Below are 21,204 nucleotides of genomic sequence, written 5' to 3' on the forward strand. Positions count from 1 at the left end.
TATATGTGTACATCACCTTCACACACACCAGTCATATGCAACACACACCTTTGTAGTCTTGCTTTTGTCATTATGTCGTGTGTTATGTTCATGTGCAAGTGTTGTTGCACTATTTTTGCTCTTTGAACCGCGAAAAACTTTTTGTTTAGCCGTCTACTTTTGATGATATAAAACTTTGGCTATTTTGACTGCTGGTGTGACCGGCCGATAAAATCATCCACCATTTTGATTTGTTTCCGACAGATCTCTTGATCGACCAGTCATCCATTAATCCTCTCAGCTCTTCCAACAGTCTAAACAAAGCCAGAGGTGTGTGTGATGATTTTACAGCCTATACAGCAGAGAAAAGCAGGTTTCCAGAAAACTGTAACCTTAAGATGTAAAGCTTGAAAGCACCTTCGGTTTCGCTCCTCACCTGGTAATTGATTCTCCACACACATTATATAACAGGCTCAGTTTGTGCCGGCGAGCTTGTAAACATCAGCACCAGTCAACATTTGATATCCTTTGTCTCCCTGTCTGTTCTCGTGGAGGTTTAATCCTCCTGAGTTGGTTGAAAAAGCTGGAAACCTGGAGACAGACGTGATCGACTCTTTAATGAGACCGCATCTGTTTCAATGCTGAAAGAAGTATTGACACAACACAGCAGAGGAAAGGGTATGAGAAATATTTCTTATTCAGGTGGACAGCCAGTGAACGATGTGATGGAATATGTCTTACAAGAGTATATCAGAACCCGACAGATCACCAAGGTTACCATGGCATCTTCCCTTCATTGTGTGGAGGAGGAGAAAAACATCTATAAAGCTTTGACTTGTATACAATGAGTTCTTTATCATACCATTAAGCCACTATCTTTTAGTCTTTTGTTATGTGCAACATACATCTTCATGGCAGAAATTACAATATAAACACTGTGTGCGCTTGGTAGTTGTAATATTCAGGGTGTACAGACAGTGTAGGGCACGTCCACAACCAGGCTGTTCATCTAAATTTCGGGGCAGGGGATGAAAGGTTGAGCGCCTTCCTGCAGAATTTACAGCATCTTCCTCTTCTCGAACTCCTACGGAGACGGACAACAGAGAGGAGGAAGAAAAGAAACGACGTGAAATGAAGTGAGAGAGCTGGATGATTTATTCATGCGGAATTCACATAGCTCTGTTATGATCCTGTGTGTGAGATCAGCTGTTGAGGAGGGGGATGGGAATCAGGCGACAAGAGCTTTGGGGAGCCTGTTTTTCCTGGTAAGTGCAAATGAAGTAGCGTGTACGTGTCAGTAAGTTCCAGTTGTCAACACTAAAACAGCTCACTTCCTCCGATTCATCCGGGCGACAGCATCTGGAAGAATGTGATTTATGTGAAGCTGCAGTCGCTGTGTGTTATCAGCGCGGTCCGACCATGTGACTATAAATGAGAACGCATTATATTGGCCATTAAAACGGTTGTAGCTATTTACATATTCAATTTGGAAAATATCACACAAACTGTAGGATGATAGAATATGTCGCTCACAGAGAATTCCCCATTGCACAGGGGGAAAGCAACTTAATGCTAATGTCGTTTATCAGGTTTACAGAACCCACAAGTGCTCATGCACATGTTGGCTCGTCCCTCCTCGGCTTGTGAATACCTGAAGGTCTACTGCCACCTTGAGGGGAAAATTGTTTTATTGTTTCTGAAATGTGAAATCCTGCTGAGGCAAAGCTCGGCCTCCCTGAGCTCGATAATCTGGGAAGGATGAAGGGAACGGGGAGAAATTTGGATAGGTGGGTGGATCAGAGAGCTGTGGACTGGTTCACCAGATCTTTACTTCACAGATGAGGTGAGGTAGCAGAGGGAGTGACAAAGGGATCAGTAATTAAAAGAGGAGAGTGGAGAGGAAAAGAACAAAAGAAAGAGTAATGGGATGTAAAGAGCGACATGAAAAAAAGAGGGGGGGGCGGTTGTAACCAGACCCACTCTTTGTTGGTGCATGACAAGAGAGTAACTCAAGGACACAAGACAGGAATCCTAGGTAAGAGTAGAGTTGTTTGTGCCAGAGGGGGAGAAGAAGAAAAAAAGAAAAATACTGCAGACTTTTTGTGCGAGACTCAGACACTTGACAAGTCAAGAGGAAGAGGGGGAGTGAAATGAGCAAAGTAGAGATTGCCACTCAAATAGGACGGGTGAAAATACATCTGGATTCAAACTGAAGTGGAGAGCGGAGGAAAACATGACGTGAACTAACAGCGAAGACGTTTACAAGTGACGACGGCTTCCACACGACGAGGGACGGATGTATACGAGGAGGAGCAGGCGTCGTAAATATGGCCTGGGAGCCGGGTTTGGAATTCATTAAAACAATGGATCTAAAGCTCCTGGACACATCTGTATACATGTGCGTGCATGGATATTGAGCGGGACAGGATAATACAGTCTGCTGCTGCGACTACGTGTCTCTGATATTTTGTAAACAACTAAAAGGTCATAATTATTCTACCTTGCATATGAATTAAGTCTTTCTCAGGAAAAAAAAAACAAGTTTTCTACTATCTTGTCCATGCACCAGTGGAACTGAAAATGACTTTGTATCGTATCACTGAGAGTCTTGCATTTTTAATTCTGTTTCAACGTAGTGTTTATTATTCTTTTTAATTGTTAAAGGCCCAGAGCTCATATTTTCTCAATACATATCTTTCTGTGACGGGGACCAACATGAGCACAGACGTCCCAGCAGTATTTAGGGGTTCTGTTATTTTTATTGTCTGTTTTCTGTATTGGTGTCTCTGTCCTTGTTTAGTTGTTACAAACTAGTTCATCTCTGTGAACAGATTCTGTGGGTGAATATGCATCTGGAGGCGAAGGACAAGATTTAAGGGCCAGAGACCTGGTTTTCATTTTTAGTTTGACCATGTCTGAGCAGGCTTTGGTTGCCTGCAGGTAAACGGAAGCAAAAAAAGCAGAACATATTGACCAATCAGCTTTTTAATTAATCTTCATTCATACGCAGATTGTAAATAGAGGTGAGCCAAAATGTCGTCTGGACCCTAAAACAGCTACTAAAGTGTGGAGAAACATTCGACTCTTGTACTAAAACAAACGAGTCAGGCTGTAAATCTTGGCCCAGACGACTCCTGTCTACACTGGAACGCCCCAAAACACTGGCTGCTGCCCCCAGAGGCTAATTCATTGCCAGACAATAGCTGATGGGCTCAGAGATCGGAAAAGGAAAACTTTTAACAAAGTGGACAGGCTGAGTTTGAAAATGTTAACTAATATTATGGCAGTGGTTGAGTTGAGTCCTGTCATGAGCTTTGTGTGTTAAACTGTTAAGGACATTTCTGCTAGAACCAATTTGAATATTTAATGAATAAGCAAAAAATTGCTAAAAAGGGGGAAAAAGTAGCTGAACTTTCCCAGTTTCACTGTCATATCAGAAGTTCAACATGTCAGTGTATGACAGGGTTGAAACTTCAATATATTTTTAATGAAGCCATGAGCTGCAGTAAGGGATGTCAAATCACAAACACTGGAGGATTCAAATCAGACTTCAGACTGGTTATTGTCTGATTTTACGCCACTTTAACTCCTTTTGATAAAAACAAAGTCATCAGTTCACAGTGAGGACCACGACGGAAAAAATGTTTCTAATAAACTAGGAGCTGACAGTGTGTAGGGATTCAAATTCCAAAGTTTCTATTTCATGGTTTCAGTTTTCCAATGCACCAGTTTACTGGATGAGCGTTAGACAACTTGATATTGGATAAAATGCACGAAACAAGATATGAGATAAAAAGACATAATTTCCTCTGCAATATTCTACTTTAAGCAAATTGTCAAATGGCCTGAAATGAAAATGTTCCACCTTTTAGCAGAGACGATATCAGCATAGTGCATCCTGTTTACACCACCACTGCACTGTCAGGGTGTATCTGTAATTACTATGATGATGAACAGTGTACCAGCAAGAGCTTGAGTAACTGTGAGGACAGAAGCTTCTTCTGCAGTATTTGTTTCTTTCCACGATGTACCACTCTGGCAGGAAATGTGTTATTATTGCCATTGCACATTTAATTTGACTGGGAACGTCTTGGAAACACACAGTGTACCTTTTCTGATCCTCAACACACGTTGGGAGAGTAAACTTGCTGTCGACAGAATGCAGAATCTAGACAAGGAGGTCGTTTTGCTTAACTTATCATGTTTTTAGCATAAAAACATCTGCTGCAGCAATATGCATAATTCATAAGCTTCCAATTAAACTCGATGACGCATGTATCCCGTTTTGGAAAATTCATTTTTCCCCCTCAACACTCGTGTCGAGGCTCCTACAGGTCGGCGGCAGCAGAGATTCACTCTCACCACTGGAACAGCTGCGGCCGGGGTCGTCATTGTTTCCCACAGCCAAAGCGTTATGTCTCTTACGTGTCATTACTTTGATTACAGGGGTCAATGAGATTAACAGGGATGTATGAACACGATACGCAGCAAAATGAGCCACCAGCTAGCACGTTTTTCATCATTACGGGCAATGATTATGAATTAAACTTTGCGGGGGAAAAAACACACAAAACACGTGTTAATCTATAATCGTGCGCAGTCGGGCCGGCAGTTGGTAATGAAAGTTTAAGATGATGAATGGGTGTAATACATGCTTTCATTTTTTATACATCTTGTTAACAATGCTTCCCCGAGATAAACTGAAATAAAGAAGCAGTGACGCCAACTCCGCCACTGTCAACACGCGCTTATTCATTTCTGCCCCTTCTTTTTCTGCCCGTCTTTACAGGATAGTAAAAAGTTCAATCTCAACCTTTCTGATCCCAGAAAATAAAATACATTCTTGTTTCCAGTGATCCTCCTCACATTTGTAACTGTTCGGGGATGAACGATGGTTCTACGAATGACCACCAGCGCAAGATATGTTGTTCTCTGGAGGCAAAAGCCAAACATTATTAAAGTGGTATTACAAAGTGATTATATTACCTCCTCATTAGTCGGGCTGGTTGTCAGCTTTTATTAGCTTACTTATAAATCTGTATAAAACCAACACGACCACAGTGTTTGTTTATTTGTGAGCTATTTTTAAAGCTCAATTAAACACATTTTCTATCATTTATCAACTTCGACAAATCTGAGCAAAACACCGGATTAGAGAATATTTGACTTTTTGTTGGTTATTAAGTTTGATTTCTAATTATCTCAAGACATTTGTATTTGACAGCAGCGACACTGAAAAGACTGAAGCCGGGGTCACGAAAAAAGATGCGAGACAGAGAAAGAGAGATAAGACGAGATTGATGAAAGAGGTGGAAAAAAACAACGGAGAGGGGGAATTCTGAATCCAATATATTTGGGATTATGTTTGTATAATGAGTTCAAATATCACTTTTGAGGAAGTTAGCTTCTGCACGTCTGTAATGGTGACAGTGTTAAATACGCTGAATAATTCAGGTGTGACATATGAATAATTCCAGCCTCTTAAATCCTTTTGCGGACGAGGAAACGCTGGATTCATCTCCCTGTCAGAGACCTTTCACAACGACACAGTTGAACGCTACGTGAGACTTTGTTCAGGTTTTATTCAGATATGACAGAATTATCATGGAAGCAGGAAATATTACAGTACAACTTAGACACTTATTCAGACCTGAGGCCCACCTAAAATATAATTAATTACATTTAAGGCTGAAGAAAAAAGGTGGCTATTTTTAGCTGACAGTGGATTATTAACTCGATCGAGAAAGCTTTTATTTTTAATTATAATTAATGTTTAGGTAAGTCTTTTAAAGGTTATCTACTACAACTATACCATAAACTTTAATATGTGATCCTGTCCTCTTCCACACCCCATTAAACGGTACAATTATCACATTACCATAATTACTATTACTGCCCTTGTCCCGTGATAAAAATCTGGCGGGGACTCACCTTGAACATAGAGCTGCCCAGCTGGGCCGGGGACATGCTGACTATGACTCCCGCCGACTGGAGGGCTGCAATCTTCTCTTTGGCTCCTCCCTTTCCACCAGCGATGATGGCCCCGGCGTGGCCCATCCTGCGGCCAGGAGGAGCGGTTAGCCCCGCGATGAAGGACACCACGGGCTTCGCATTAGCACCCTGGACGTGGAGGAAGAGAAAGAAAAACAGGAGTAGAGTGAGAATAGAAGAGGGGAAAAGTTTCAAGCCAAAGTGTGAGGATGCGACAAGATAAGGAGAAGGGAGGAAGGAATGAAGCAAAACAAGCAAGGGAGGGGGTTGTACAAAAATAGAGAGGATACATTTTCTGCACCTGTTTTTTTATCCATTCATGAGAAATCAAACATGCCGTGTCCTCCCATTACAGAGCCCCTGTGATAACAGGCTTGTCTGAGCAGCCATCTCCGTCTCAGCCTGCATTATTAAAACAAAGGGTCAATCAAGCCATTTAATTGCATGGGTTGGTGTATGACCAGATAGAGACTCAGGCTGCTGCCATTTCATATCGTCTCAATTCGGGGAGATGGTAATTAGTCATGCAGGCACTGATTAGCTCAGCGCCTGTCTATGCTGCTTGCTCGCTGATGGATGTTACGTTCAACAGTTAAGATCATTTCCAAGGTGAAGAGAGCTAATGTTTCATCTTCTGCAATAACATTAGCAGCGAGAGGGACGGAGAGTGTGAGTGCAGCATCTAATATTTCACAGTTAGGAAATAATAATCTAATTGTAGAGGATGGCTTTGTGTGCACGCACAAAAAACACACACACGCACAGGCTGTGGACGAACATCAACCTGGGAAATGTGAAGGACTTTGGCTAGAAATGCACCACTAATGATATATCAACACTTGCATAGTTAACAAGGAAAATGGGGACGCGAGAGAAGGAATATCCCTTTAAAGTGCTCTTAATATGTTATGAGCATCTGTTCTTGGCGCTGAAAAGTGTCAGCACCAAACAAATTACTGCCAAACTCGACTCAGAAGTCAAATCACGTTTCTAAATAAACAAACCACCTTTGTGGGAATCGAGTCTTAAATCTACCTCCAACGAAAAGGGGTTTAATTACTCTTAAACCCTGCCTCCCCGGATACTAAGTACTAATGCATACAGGGAGGGGAGTCACACCGCCGCTCGCTTTACTCCTCGTTTTGTTTTCCACTGTAAGCACTTCAGATGTATTCCCTTAATTATGAACCGATGAGGTGGTTTGTCTCCCTCAGTGTGCTCACATGAGTGGTGGAGGGTCTTTGTTCTGCAAACACTAAAAACAACTCTGGTCTGATGTGAGGAATCACATTCACAAGCTTAAAAAATACGAGACAATTATACGCTTCTATAAACTGGTAGACATGAATAAAACCTGGCATGTGTGCGCACACATGTGGAGCAAACTGATTTCTGATTTTTTCTAATCTTCGGCTTCCTCCAGACGACGACCAGCTTTAGTTTCCAGTGTTGTTTACACAAGAGTCACGAGGGGTTTAGTTAAGCTCAACGGAGACGGGCTGGGCTATAAGTCAAGAGGCTGAAAAATAAAAAAATAATACAAAAAATTCTATAAACCTCCGAGGCTGCTTAGGTGCCAAACAGTCCGACCTACTTGCTATGCATGACGCAGATTGTTATTTGGTCTTTCTGTGTAAAACCTATTCCTGACTTCAGAAAGCCTGTGAAGCCGTGGTAATGATAGGCACTCCTTTGATACAGGTGACTTCTTAAGACCATATGATGTTGGCAAGCATCGCAGACGCTGATGAAGACTGAGTCCTGAAATATGCCATGCATCATAAAAGCTGACAGCAGGAGCCGGTAGGAAATATCGGCTTGTTTTCCTGAATTTTACTGAATTAAGGCGTCGGTAGATAAACAGTCTGCAGCAACTCAGCTGTAACACTGATGGATACTGAAATCAATATCTCTTCACCTTTCTGGTATAATGCATCTTTCTCAAACAGGAGTTCGATATATTTAATGTTGCATGACACAAATCAATCACGACACCGGACCTTTAATTTCACCGGGCATTCAATACATAATGTGACCAGTGTGGCAGAATTTGTCAAGTTAATGTGAAACGTCAAGCGTCTTTAAAAATAACAACTATTTTCTTCAAACGTCTGAGTGATGTGGTCCAACAATATTCTGCCGGGGTTAGAAATGTTTTACTCTTTTCACCAGATATTAGTTTCCGTGTTTTTAAGTGACTGTTGGAAAATGGTGACATATAGTTGGCAGCGTATTAGATAAATAAAAACTAATGCAGTGAAGCTAATGCAATAAATTCTTCCTTCTAAAAGTTATAATGTTCCAATTTTGTTTATGTTTATATTTATGTTTTCACTCCTGTCCATTTATTTTACGTAAAAACTACTAAACTGATTTCTACAATATTTAGTGGAAGGATGGGAGATGAGCTAAGAAAGAAAAATCTATAAAATGTTGGCACCAATCTGGACAAAGCAGCGGTTCCAGGATTTTTCTTTTTAATTTTCTTTGACGTTGCCAAGGGACATGCTGGACCAAACTGTTTTTATAGCAACAAATAACTAATTAAAAACAACCTGACCAGAAAAATTTACACTTGAACAAACATCAGTGTGATAAGAACTACTTTAAAAAAAAAACTCTTGATAAACTTGATATTTAGTTTGGACCATGTCCCATCCCCTAACATGAAGGAGGCGGGGTTTATGTCCAGCCAGCCACCCTGGCCACCTTTGCTTGGATAATTCTACTTATTGTTTTCATAAACATGACAGAACTGCGTTGGTTTTACTGTTATTTCTTCAAGTCAATTTGAAAACAACTTTTCCAGATGCTGCGATCTCGTGCTTGTCACCATTTTTGTTGATGTTGACCATCATGGATGTGACCATCGAGACAGCTCTTCCTGCCACAATTAGCCTTCAGTGCACAAAACGCCAGACCAATTTAAAATTATTGAACCAATTAGGAGGTGTGGGTGGAAATGTAGAGGTCGAGAAACAGCTTGTTGGCAGTTTGCTTGCCTATGTTTCCAGGCCACTGTCAATCAAATCTGATCAGACCACACATGCGATGTCCTGATGAGGTCACTTTTTGAGAGTTAAGCTCTTGATAACTCACAGGAATGGCTTTTCCCCAGAACTTTAAATTTGATACTAAGAATTATATTGATCCTCTAATCTGCCAAATGTTTGTCGGATTAATAATTTTGTCTATAAAATGATTTTTTTCAAACAAAGATGTTCAGTTTATCAAAATAATTGACTGATTGACTTATTGATTAAAAAACTTAACTATTCCAGCTGTTGAAGGTTAAAGAGAAATTCAGAAACTATTTAGAAAACAGTTTTCAGGAGCTTTGAAGACCCAGTGACATGAGAGATTACTCATTTGGAATAATGTGATCATTCTTACCAGAATTCATAGTCTACTTGAAAATTTGTTATCATTAAAACCCAGAGCAAAGTGACTTGTAAATGAGTTTTTCAGCTCAGGCTCGAAATTCACACCACAAGTAACATAGAAAGGTTTATCAAAAACAAAGAAGCTCATGAATTCATTCAATCTTCTTGATCGTGAGAGAACAAAGAATCTATCATGAAGTTGAGATCTTCACTATTTTGTAAAATATACTTATATTGGGAGATTTGGCTGAGTTCACCTGCTGCTCATTTCCTGCAACACTGTGCTTCACATAATAAAAACAGGAATACATGGGAGCTGCCCTAGGTGAGTGTGCTGCTGACTTGAATTCAAATGTATTCAAATCAGGAAAAGTTAAGTTTCCTCCGAAGTAAAACAACGTCTCCAGACTGCTTTTGAGCTTTGACTATTAAGAAAAAAGGTCCAAATACGCTGTTTAATGGACAATGTTCTACACAGTTGACTTTCAACAGAAGATCCGCAGCTTACTCGCATGCTCTGCTGAGCTTTTTCATGCACGCGTTTCAATTGAGCCGTCCCTCGCTGTCAAAACTCTGGGTGCTCGGGCGGGTGGGGTGCGGGGTGGTGTGTGTACTTTATTTGTGGAGTGAGAGAAGTTATTCTCCTAAGACGCCAGCAGGAGATTTGCATGCATTAAAGCAGCCGAGGGCAAATCAAATCCATTTCTCAGCTCCAGAGAACTACAAGCGTGCGCGTATTCACAGAAACAAACGCGTGCACACTGAAAAATTAACAGATTAAAAAGTCGTCCGCAGGGAGTTAAGTGCCAAGTACAGGCCAGTTACAAGTTCTCAGCTACTTGGCTTCACAAGTCACTCATCACCATACTGCTCTTTATCGCATGCATCACAAAAGGTTCACTGCTCATCAGCACTGCAGATTTCCAGAAAACGCCCCGTGACTCAGGCGCACACGCCATCTGTCACTATTTATCTTTATCACACAAATCACACGGACACTGAAAACTGAGACGGGCAGCTGAGGCTGTGATCAAAAAGAAAGGGCACTTTCACACTTCTACTTTGTTCCCGCACTGCGATGGTTTCCAGCGTTCACTACATCTGATGGATTTGAAAGGGCATGACTACGAGCTAATTCAGGAAAGGATAAATGTTTTATACGAATCGATATATCTGCAGAGGTGACGTGCTGGGGCAGAGAATATTAGGAGGAGAGCAAAGTGAACCAACAGGTGTCCTGTGTGTTATTTCCTTACAGAGTTGTGCTGTTTGAGGTATTCTGCTGCATTCTCCTCTGCATCGCCTCCGATTTCTCCGATGACGATGATGCCCTCCGTCTTGGGATCCTGCAGGAACACCTCCAGACAGTCTATGAAGTTTGTACCATTGAATGGATCGCCGCCAATACCTTGCAGGAAACAAAGCAAACACGTGTAGTAGAGTCAAGTCTCTTGGAGGGTAATTCCTGTGCATATTTGAGCATGACTTGGCTGCAGAGCCTGAGAGAAGGAAAATCAGCAGCTGGAACTCAAATTTATGTTGATATGGTCTGAAAATCAGCAGTGAGGTTGTTCAGTGGTTCACTGGTGTCGGGATGTTAGTGAATTTCACATCTCACCTTTTATTCCCTTGTACTGAGTAATTCAAGCCTTTCTTTCAAAATGTCCACATCACCAGCACAAGCAGTTACCAGTTGATCTATTATTATATAGATTTTAACTCAGTTAAACAACAAAAATCCAAAAAACGTGTTGCTTGCTTACGTTCCCAGGCCACTGTCAATCAAACCATACCACACATTCCCGGCTCTGGTAAGAAGGATTATCTCACCCTCTGAGAGTTAAACTCTTAATAATCAATAACTCCTGAGAACAGCTTTTCCCCAAAACTTTAAACTTGAATGTGTTTTCATTTTTCATCGCTGTTAATGTTTTTCCCCCCAAAAGTTAAAAGTTAAATTAATCTATTTTAAATGTGCAATTGCTGTTTTTATCCCCTGCAGAAACCAGCTTTAGTAAACAGTTGCGTATTTACACATTAAGCAGACATGGAGCAACATTAGAGTCGTTTTCGGAGATAAACTCAGGACAATTGGGTCCTGAAATATTCTGGAGTTTGCCTTTCGCATATGAAACATGCAGTAGGAGAATCTGTGTCATTCACAACAACAGGAAAATCTCCAGACTGTCCAAGTAAGGGTTGGCATCATGGAAGAGCGTGCAGGAGGCAGGACGTAACCTTGAACTTCCACTGTGGAAATCAGGTGTTTTTCTTTACAGCACCGACACCAGCATCAGACAGTAAAAAACTCTTGAATCTTGTTGCCTTTCCAAGTTGACATTTTCTCTGACATCTTTCATGTGACAAATCATTTTCATCCAGAGATATATATTTTTTTTTTTATTTATTTCAGTTTTGCTTCTGTCGCATGTCTTGAAGCTGATCCAGATTTATTTTAAGTCACGTTTCTGGTGTCCTGACAACTTCAAGTCTGATATTTACTGTCCTTTACCTCTGGTTTGGTCTTAACAAACTTCTGAGGCAAATGCATCTCCACTATGTTCACCAGACAGTCTCTAACTGTGCCCGTCTGCAGTTTGTTGCTGAGCAACTGGGGCTTTTTTTGCAGTATAACAGCCGTATCTGGAAAATGACTATAAGATGGAAAGGACACCAGGACAGGAAAGTTGTGGGCTGTAAGGAAGATCCACCGAGGTGAAGGGAAATACAGAGCCATGTGATAATTATGTTGGTTTCACATACAATTGGTTATGTAATTTATTGTCAAAACCAAAATGTTAATCTTTAAAACAAGGGAAAAGTGACCACCAGTTTGACCACTTTCTGAAGTCACTGTAGATGAGAAACATTTTTTAAATAAAGTTACAAAGGACAAAGGAACCCCATTATTCAATTTGACTTCAAAGTCACTTCAGAAGTTTGTTAACTGTCCCAAACCGCCTTTATCTCCACATGGCACTTTAATGGGCCTGCTCCTTTCATAACCAGGGAACATGACTGTCGAAGCTTTTTCAAATCACAAGAGACCAATAATTGTTTTTTTCTTTAAAAAAATAATTTCCATGGAAAATGATTCCAGGATCTATAAAAGGTTGGGCAAACCTCCACAAGACAAATCTTCAAAGACAAGATGTCACCTAAATTTATATTCATACATTAAAAAAACCTGGCAATACGAAGAAAAAACGAATTGCATGAATAATAATCAAAGAGAACCACATTACTAGCAACAAAGATGACAGTGATATTAAATATTGTAACAAATGTAATTTGCTGTAGCCTCTAGGTCGCACTCAGACTTAAGAAGTTGCGAGCAGAAGCGCCAATAAACCCCTTAATGAACTCTACAATATTTAATTTGGTTGTGGCACTGGCTGCATGAAGTCTGGTTAAAGGGCATAATTAAAATGTAGGAATAATAATAATGCCAAAGCCAAGTTGTTCTTCAGTTAATTCCAGTGTCCAACCAGCCCTTTTCGTGTGGCAGGTTTTCTTGTAAAAAAGTTAATCTTATATCTGCAGTGTTGCAAAGAAATAACAGAGTTAGGTTCAGGTACAGAGTGTGCCCAAATGTTCTGATACAATTTAAACATATAGACTGATCCTGTATGGTTGCATTCATAAAACAAAGATGGGACCTACTCTCAGATGATCATTTCAGTGAGCATGACAATAACGGGGAGTACAAAATTGATGAATAAATATGTTAAGTTAGTTAAATTTGTTTTTAGACAGAAACAGGCTGTTCCATAGAAAGTCCCAGCTTTAGGCTGTGCTGTGAAGCTGTATGTGTTGTTGATCCACAGTAGAAATCAGTACATGGAAGGAATGGGAAGTTCCACATACAGTTTGTACTTAGGGATTGTGGAAATGTATTACTGGAATTTAAACAGTGACACCTGGTAACTATCTATCAGCTTATAAAACACTTTAAAAAAGCTCAATTCCCCAATGTGTCATAATAGCATGGTACTGTTTGCAGTATCTAAATAAGCTGCTTCATGAAAGTCATGATCAACTACAAACAAAACATTAAGTGGAAAACTACAGGCGGGTATTTCATAAGAAGATTCACAGAATACTTCAATGGTAACAAGAGCATTCAGTTCAGAATTTTAAGTGTCAGATAAGTGATGTAGAATCGCAGGTTTATCTCGTCTGGTTTGTTCAGAAACAAGACATTTCCTGTCTATGCCCATTTTCCCCAAGATTCTGAGGTCAAAGACGTTTTGAAAAGACAGACGACGTTTCAACTTACACCTGCGTCATTCTTTGCATCCGTTCAATCTGAGTAAAAGCCTTTCAAAGAAAACACCAACTTCAATGCTCAGATCTGAGGAGGACATTCTAAGCAGTGATCACAAAGTTGGTAAGTGGACTTTTAATGTCTGTGTTGAAAAGAGTGTTATTTAAAAGGTGAATCACTTTCCTAATACCAGTAAATCCTGTAAAACTTTCACAAGCTTATGTCTCTGAGTAAATATTAAAAACACCCATATCTTTGGTACCAACTTTCTTATGTCTTGTGATTCAGGCCTTATGTCTTATTAACATTCACTACAAGGTTCAAGTCAAATGCCAGTATGTGATGTTGAGTGTCTGGTATCAAAGGACAATCTGGTCAGCAAGTCAAACGCAGCACTTCATTTATTTTTAAATAATATTTTCTGTGAAACATTCCTCAATCTTCTCCAAACAAGCAAACAAAGCTTGCTTTATTCAAAGCTAATTGGTTCTTGTTTGAATAATATTTTATAATATCCTTTGTTATAAGGATTTGATAACGACATTATAGGAATCATTGCCATTTTAAAAAATATATGTGTCAGCCGCTACATCAGTTTCGTCCCCCAAATTATCTCAGTCAGCCTCTAGGTAACAATCTGTGTTACTGTGTGCTAAGTTTAAAATCAATTTGCCACATATCATTGCAAGCTTACCAATGCAGAGAGACTGTCCCAGACCGACTTGTGTAGTTTGATGTACAGCTTCGTACGTCAGGGTGCCCGATCGAGACACGATGCCTGAAAGGCAGATTAAGAAAACATTTTGTGATGTTATAATTCTTTGGTAAAACATAATATAAATAAAATACTGATATGACAGAAAATCCATCTGGTTTTTTGGTCCAACTTTCAATGAAACCTTGTCAACATTAGAGAAAGTATAAAAAAAAAGACCACTATCTTCTCTAACAGCTGTTCTGCCGATGCTTTGAATGAATGATAGTCGGTTCATTATAAAAACGGACTTCCTGTAAAGGTTCATTGGCCAGCAGCAGCACACACTCTGCTTATCAAGCTGTCAGCAACAAAAGAAGACAAGAAAGATATTAAGGAATAAAGTTTTTCTTTTCTATCACACTTTTTTGTTGGAGAAGCCTTCGTCAATATTTAAGGAACCTGTGAGCCGTCGATCAGCAAACATTCTTAAATAATCTTTAGCATTCATGGCGCCTTATATTTTCATGTATAAATTAAATGACTAAAAGATTCAAGAAGATAAAGTGTATTTTCACAGACAAATTATGAAACTCACCAATTCTTCCTTTCTTGTGGATGTGACCCGGCATGATCCCGATCTTACATTCTCCAGGCTGCCAAAAACATAATATTGAATTTGAATTAAAGTTAAGACCATTAACTGTTCATACGATTGTATTTATTTAGCTTCACTATATCTGCCCCCAACTTTAAACTCAATCTCCAGTTCAACTTTTTTCTTAATATTTCTCTTTGAAAAAGAGCAATTTATTATTTTGCCCACTTTCTTAACTGTTCTTTGTCCAGATGCAAATTTTGTTTTATCTCAAAATCCAGATATTGTGTGAGTCAAACCCAGTAACTGACATTAATAATGCTACCGCCAGCACAGAAACAAACAAACAAAAACAAGAGGATGAAAACCGGGCTCCTTTAAGGTTTCACTTTGTCTGTGTAGAATAGTAATGCAGTCGATCTGAATTACTCCTGCACCCTTGAGAGAGAGCTTGTGCTTCCAGCTCTCTCTCACAACAACAACAGAAAACTGCAGAAAAAGAAAGGATGTGCCCCAGTGTGAGTGAGTGTGAGTGCTTACGTTGATGACTCCTGGACAGTTGGGGCCGATGAGACGAGTGGCGCCCTGGCGCAGCAGCTTATGTTTGACCCTCACCATGTCCTGCTGGGGGATGCCCTCAGTGATGCAAACCACGAGGGGGATCTCTGCATCAATGGCCTCCATAATGGCAGCTGCCGCGAATGGAGGAGGTACATAAATCACAGAAGCATGTGCCCCTGTGCCCTCTTTTGCCTGAAGCGAGGAATATAAGTTATAGGCAGTGTATTCAAAAATTGAAATTCTAAAGTTATGAAACAGTGCCACCTAATGTTTCTTTAAAATATCTGAAAAGCCCCACTGGCCTTTAAAAGATATTGCTGCAAATGTATCTGCTCCAAACCATCTTGTCTAATTACACTTACAGCAGATTTGAAGACACCCACACATACATACCTCCTTGACTGAGTTGAAGACGGGCAGGCCGAGGTGGGTCTTACCACCCTTACCAGGGGAGACACCTCCGACTAACTGGGAGCCATAATCAAGAGACTGCTGACTGTGAAACGTTCCCTACAAGGAAAGAGGAGGCAAGAGGAGACAGTGTGGGTACGAGTGTGTAATGAAGTGGGGTACAGCCACTTCTGCAGCGTCAACCTTGAAATATCATTACAGACAGAGAAGAAGGAGGAAATATGCTGCCACCCAGGATTAATCACCTGTGCTCCCGAGTAAAAGGGACGGATACAGAAGTGATAGCGGGGTTCTTCCAGGGATGTAACTGCGGGTAAATATAGTCAATGAGGAGGAATCAAAATGTTCTTGACGGATAATGATGTAAGGCTTAGTTTAAGCTCCTCGCAGAACATTTGAAAAACAAATCACGAGCGGCTTTGGATATTCTCCAACTGTGACGGTAAATCATCTCCCAAGAAAGACGTTGTGTTTTCCACGCAAGAGGGAACCTGGCGTGGCGGCCACAGTTAGAGCATTTCAGTCCGTCACAAAGTAGCTTCATGTGATGTTAATACAAAGAAAATGAGTAAAGAGAGCCTATTTGTTTGGGAACTTTGTACAAATCCCCATCAGGGCCCATTTGAAATAAAAATAATAATAAAATGAAGCAGCAATAACAATGAAAGAAGTATAATATATTTAGGAGATAAAATCATGCGAGTGAATCTCAGCTGCTAAGTGATTTTCAGCTGCTCAGATCCCGTCACTCTGTCGTCAGTTAATTATTATGTTATAGAGGCTGAAACAATGTAGATTAAGTAGCAAAGGGTCATAACTACAAGTGCAATTAAATGATCCTAATGTAAAAATCCTAACTGGCCTATTAAGAGGAATAAGAAGCCATGAATAAGAACCCCCCCCCCCCCCCCAATCCCAACATAATAGACTCCTTCCCCGTGCTAACTTTGCTGTTTTTGCCAGTCGTTATTATCGCAAATGTTGGGACAATAAATTTGAAAAATGGCTTGCTTATCAAGCCAGCAAGACACGACAATGTGCACTGAATAGCACTTTCTTCATTTCTCATCCGTTTCTAATTACCCGGAGTGTTCACTGGAACTATATTTAACAATCTTTTATTATGTTGAAGAGAAAGTGGAAGATGAAAAATGGACTGTGAACAAGGACAGGGGGGGTAAGGATATAAATCTGCAAAGTCCATGTTTCTGGCTTGTTGAACACGCTTGCCAAGAGTTTTTTTTTATTATTCTCCTTGACTGGACACCGTTCAAACTGATTTACCTGAGCCTCTTCATGCTCTTGAAAAATGACTGGACGGATCAACAATCCGTTACGCAAAGATGTTATTGGCTGAAACAATGAGTAACGGATGTCAAGGGGGAAAAATGAAATTTAAAAATGAATGAAAATGAAAGTAAAACTGAAAAGTTCCTTTTTCCCCACCCAAAAACAAGAACAAACCTGATTCACAGGCCATTAAATCAAACAACTCTCAAAACTGTGAACTACAACAAAGTACAACACTATCAACTGATCCAATGACAGGCTTAAAGCATTTATTGAGATCACAAGTATCATCATCAACTGGAACGGCACTCAGTAGAGCGCATATCTCTGCCAAGGCCTGATCGTCCCCTTGAATTCAATCAAGGTGCTGCAAATTGCACACACTTCAGCTTTTCCCATAGAATAACTCACTCTGTGGCGGTAACGGAGATGCGATTGCACGCGCACAACGGTGACTCTGACGTGCAACAGATTCCGAGTGATAGGTACACAGACTAAAGAGTGAAAGAGAAGTCCTTGAGTGAGCAAAAGAATTGCACTGATGCCACAACTGCAGCTGAAACTTTGAGGTCTGACTCACTGCCTGCGTGGACGGTACAAATGCTACGGACAATAGCGAGAGCATGTGGCAAATAGCGCTGCTCTCACCAAGTTTGAGATTTCTTATGCTATTATGAGGTGATTAAAAACATGTTGGAAACTGTTGCAGGACAAATTAAAACATGAAGAGCCACCACAGTCTAGAAGATTAATGGGAAACACTGCAATTCATTGCCTTAAATATGCCTGATGCATGTATATACACCACCAAACAAACAAATGGGTAAAAACATAACCCTTTTGGTAGAGGTAAAAATACCACAAATAAAAAGAAGCTCTTAAACTTTTACCCTTTGAATGAAACTACTTAAATTATACTCTACACTTATTTGATTCTTAACATCTTAAAATGTATTTATGTTTAACTCTGTGCTCTCTATTGTGACCCTTCTGTGTCTACTCAGTTTACTGTATATACTCTCATTACTGTTGTCCCTGAGAGGAGGGACAAAAAAGTCCTGGAGGACTTTGTTTCACTTGTGAAAGAGTCCTTCACAAGTGTTATGCATGGAAATGAAACTTCCTCTGGTACTTTTTGTTGCTCTTCTTGAGGAAACAGAGGAGTAGGTTTTCCTCATCTGACCTGATTGTTTAAGAGTGGAGAGTGCTGTGTGTTGAACATATTTTAAAGTGCTCTGAGAAATATTTGGGTCTTGAACTAACATCTTTCTTTGAGTAAAAACGTAGTGAAAATAATGACCTTGTAAAAATCTCTCTTCTTTTGTGACCTTAGTCATGCAGGAACACAAAAAGAGGAATTGTGTGTTTTTCTGAGATTTCACAATGACCTTAATCAAATCCAATGTGAAGCAATCATAAAAAAAAAGTGATGATAATGATGAAGTTGTCGTTACAAACCTGTTTCCCTGTGAATCCTTGGCAGATGACCTTTGTGTCCTTGGTGATGTAGAGGTTCTGTCTTGTTCCCGTATAACAGTGCCTGACTCCACTCTGCTGCACTGATGGGCAGATGTCAACATAAATCATCAAAACATTATACAATCAAATCCTCATACCAAACTTGGCAAAGACTAATCAAGGTCAGAAAATTCACATGAAGATAAAAAAAATATTGTGAAAATGATTTGAAGACTAAAATAAAAAGAAGTCAAAATGCAATTTGTCAATTTTCTACATTTTCTATTTTCACAATAAATAGTATAAGCTTTAAAAGAATAACAGCAGTCTTCTCAATTCTCTTACTAAAAATTATCCTTTGGACTCAATACTTGGTGTGTTTTGGCAACAGTGTCTTTCCTGCTCCAATGTCATTTATTGTTGCTAAGCAGCAGGTTTTCTTTAGACTTTACTGCACCTGTGACCACATTTTGTGTTTTTCTTGTTTTGCATAATTTCTAATTAGAGATGGTTGCTTCTGCTGTGGAACTGTTAAGGTGTCACGTTACTGCTGAAGTACTTTGCTATAATTAACTGCAACGGTCTCCTCAAGCTTTTTGTGAAATTTGTTATCTGAAACTTGCCGGGTAACTACATGCATTTAAAACATGTTTGGAAGCGGAACAATGCTGCTTCATAATGGAGCAGTTAAACATTGTTTACAGCGGTAAACAGGGTTTATTTTTATTATACTGACATTACATAAAATGACTATGTGTTATAATCCTAATTTTCTTATCTCACTGTTTTGATTCTCAGGTCTGTATATTTACTGTGGGGTTCAGTTCATTGTCACATCTTTTATAAACTCTTTTAATCAGTTGCAGACAGATTTTCATGTCCCACAGGCCCAGGCTCAGAAAACAACAAGACAAATTTAGGTCAAAGTGCAAATGAAGAGGCTCTACTGTATAGAGAGTGTTGCATCTACTGGGAAACAAATGAAACACACACAAAGAGTTGTATAGCAGCCCTGCAGTAAATGTAAAACAAGGAACATGCTGCACCAATTACAATATCTGACAAGACAGACTGTGACATGCTGGGGCCAAAACTGGTATAAATGGCTAAAAGTATTTGTTTCCCTTAATCTAACACATTGTTAAAAGCAAATCCACAATATAAGGCTTCACTAAACATAATTTGTTATAGTTGCTAATTCTAAAATTGCTCCACACATCAGTTGACAGATAATTAGATTAGAACACTAATATAAACAATTAATGGTTTAGGTAATAGATTACATAAAGGCCAAACATTGACTAGCTATTCAAATCTCACCCAGAGCCTTGTGAACACGTATTCTTAAATTGAATCAATAACAAAAATGTACCAGTAATTGAAAAATGATTAGCTTCAGCCTTAGGCTTGTAAAACAAGACTTTGCATCAAAAACAGATGATATTGCAGGAATGTAATAAAACAAAGGGGACACTGGGTGCAACAACCCCATCATCAGCTATTGTTGAGTTGACTATTCTGTTGCACATGTCTTGAAACCTTAAGACGACAAATACAATTAATTCAAATAGCTGTGTCCTTCAGCATATGTGAGTAGGCTCACCTCTGAAAGAAAACCACATGCAACTTAAATCACCAACAAGTACTTTGTATAAAATAAAGAGTCTGGTGAGTGTTCATGTATGATCTCAAATCTAAGTAACTTGTTTCCACAGATTCATCTTTATGCAGAGACGTATTGTGATTTTACCTGGGCACTATCTGACAGAAGTGCCTGACTCGCAAACCAGCAGTCTCCCCCTGTCTGGCTGAACTTTGCTCTGCTGTCAGTGCCTCAGTCTGAGACGATTTATCAATGACACAGTGCAAAGTCCAGTTCCCCACTTCAGCTCATTGTCAGGACAATCTGACCGAGTCTCGGACCACATGTTCGCATCTCTTGATTTAAAAACAAATCACACCAACTGTGCCCTTGTCGAAGCACCGTCTAAAATTAGAGTTGTCAGATCTGTGGAGCTGTGAGAAGCCTGGAGACAACAATCAGTGCTGGAGGACAACTGAGCTCAGGTTTCACTGACAGAACAACAGCACAGTGGATGGACATGATGTATGTAGTTGAGAGGACAAGCAAGGTCAAAGACAGACACTTGGCCTGAGTGTAAAGCTGACTGCAGGGCACACTTAGGTCACATTTGGTCGTTAGCGAAAAAGGCTAGCTAGTTAGCTTGGCTTTCAGTGTAGTCCAGTGGGAAGGCTAATGTAGCTAACTAGCTGGGTGACAGCCAACCTGAGGGGGCTTTGCTAGCCGGTGCAGCTCTATGTGAGCCCGTGTAGCTCAGCTAGTGTTCAACACAGAGACAACGAATGAGCTCGTGTAGCAGAAACAACACAGACAGACACTTCCAGTGGTTAACACAGTGATTAGTTTGATATACTTACAGAGCAGCCTGGCAAACAACCTGCTGTGAGACATCTTCGGTCATTCACCAATGACACCGGAGGATGAGGACCCGACCTCTGGAATTTAGCTGTCCACAGATATCCTCGTGGAATCTGCTTTAAAATATGTCTT

General features: G+C 40.0%; 1 protein-coding gene across 1 annotated transcript; it reads right to left on the reverse strand.

The window, feature by feature from the left end:
• Positions 1–651: 651 nt before the first annotated feature.
• suclg1 (succinate-CoA ligase GDP/ADP-forming subunit alph) lies at positions 652–21,197 on the reverse strand. Its single transcript, XM_034583500.1, has 9 exons — positions 21,072–21,197; positions 18,633–18,733; positions 15,867–15,983; positions 15,453–15,665; positions 14,913–14,970; positions 14,315–14,398; positions 10,610–10,761; positions 5,911–6,099; positions 652–1,063 (listed from the first exon to the last, which is right to left on the reverse strand). The coding sequence occupies exons 1-9, from the start codon at positions 21,103–21,105 to the stop codon at positions 1,037–1,039; spliced, it is 975 nt and encodes a 324-aa protein (XP_034439391.1). The 5' UTR covers positions 21,106–21,197; the 3' UTR covers positions 652–1,036.
• Positions 21,198–21,204: the final 7 nt, after the last annotated feature.

The sequence above is a fragment of the Hippoglossus hippoglossus genome, chromosome 1, assembly GCF_009819705.1.
Source record: "Hippoglossus hippoglossus isolate fHipHip1 chromosome 1, fHipHip1.pri, whole genome shotgun sequence".
Classification (NCBI taxonomy): domain Eukaryota; kingdom Metazoa; phylum Chordata; class Actinopteri; order Pleuronectiformes; family Pleuronectidae; genus Hippoglossus; species Hippoglossus hippoglossus.

Coding starts and splice junctions, on each gene's coding strand:
- suclg1 (XM_034583500.1), bottom strand. CDS start 21,105: ATGTCTCACAGCAGGTTGTTTGCCAGGCTGCTCT. Junction 14,399..14,912: donor CCACAAGAAAGGAAGAATTG/GTGAGTTTCATA, acceptor TCTGCCTTTCAG/GCATCGTGTCTCGATCGGGC. Junction 6,100..10,609: donor ACCTCAAACAGCACAACTCT/GTAAGGAAATAA, acceptor CTCCACGTCCAG/GGTGCTAATGCGAAGCCCGT.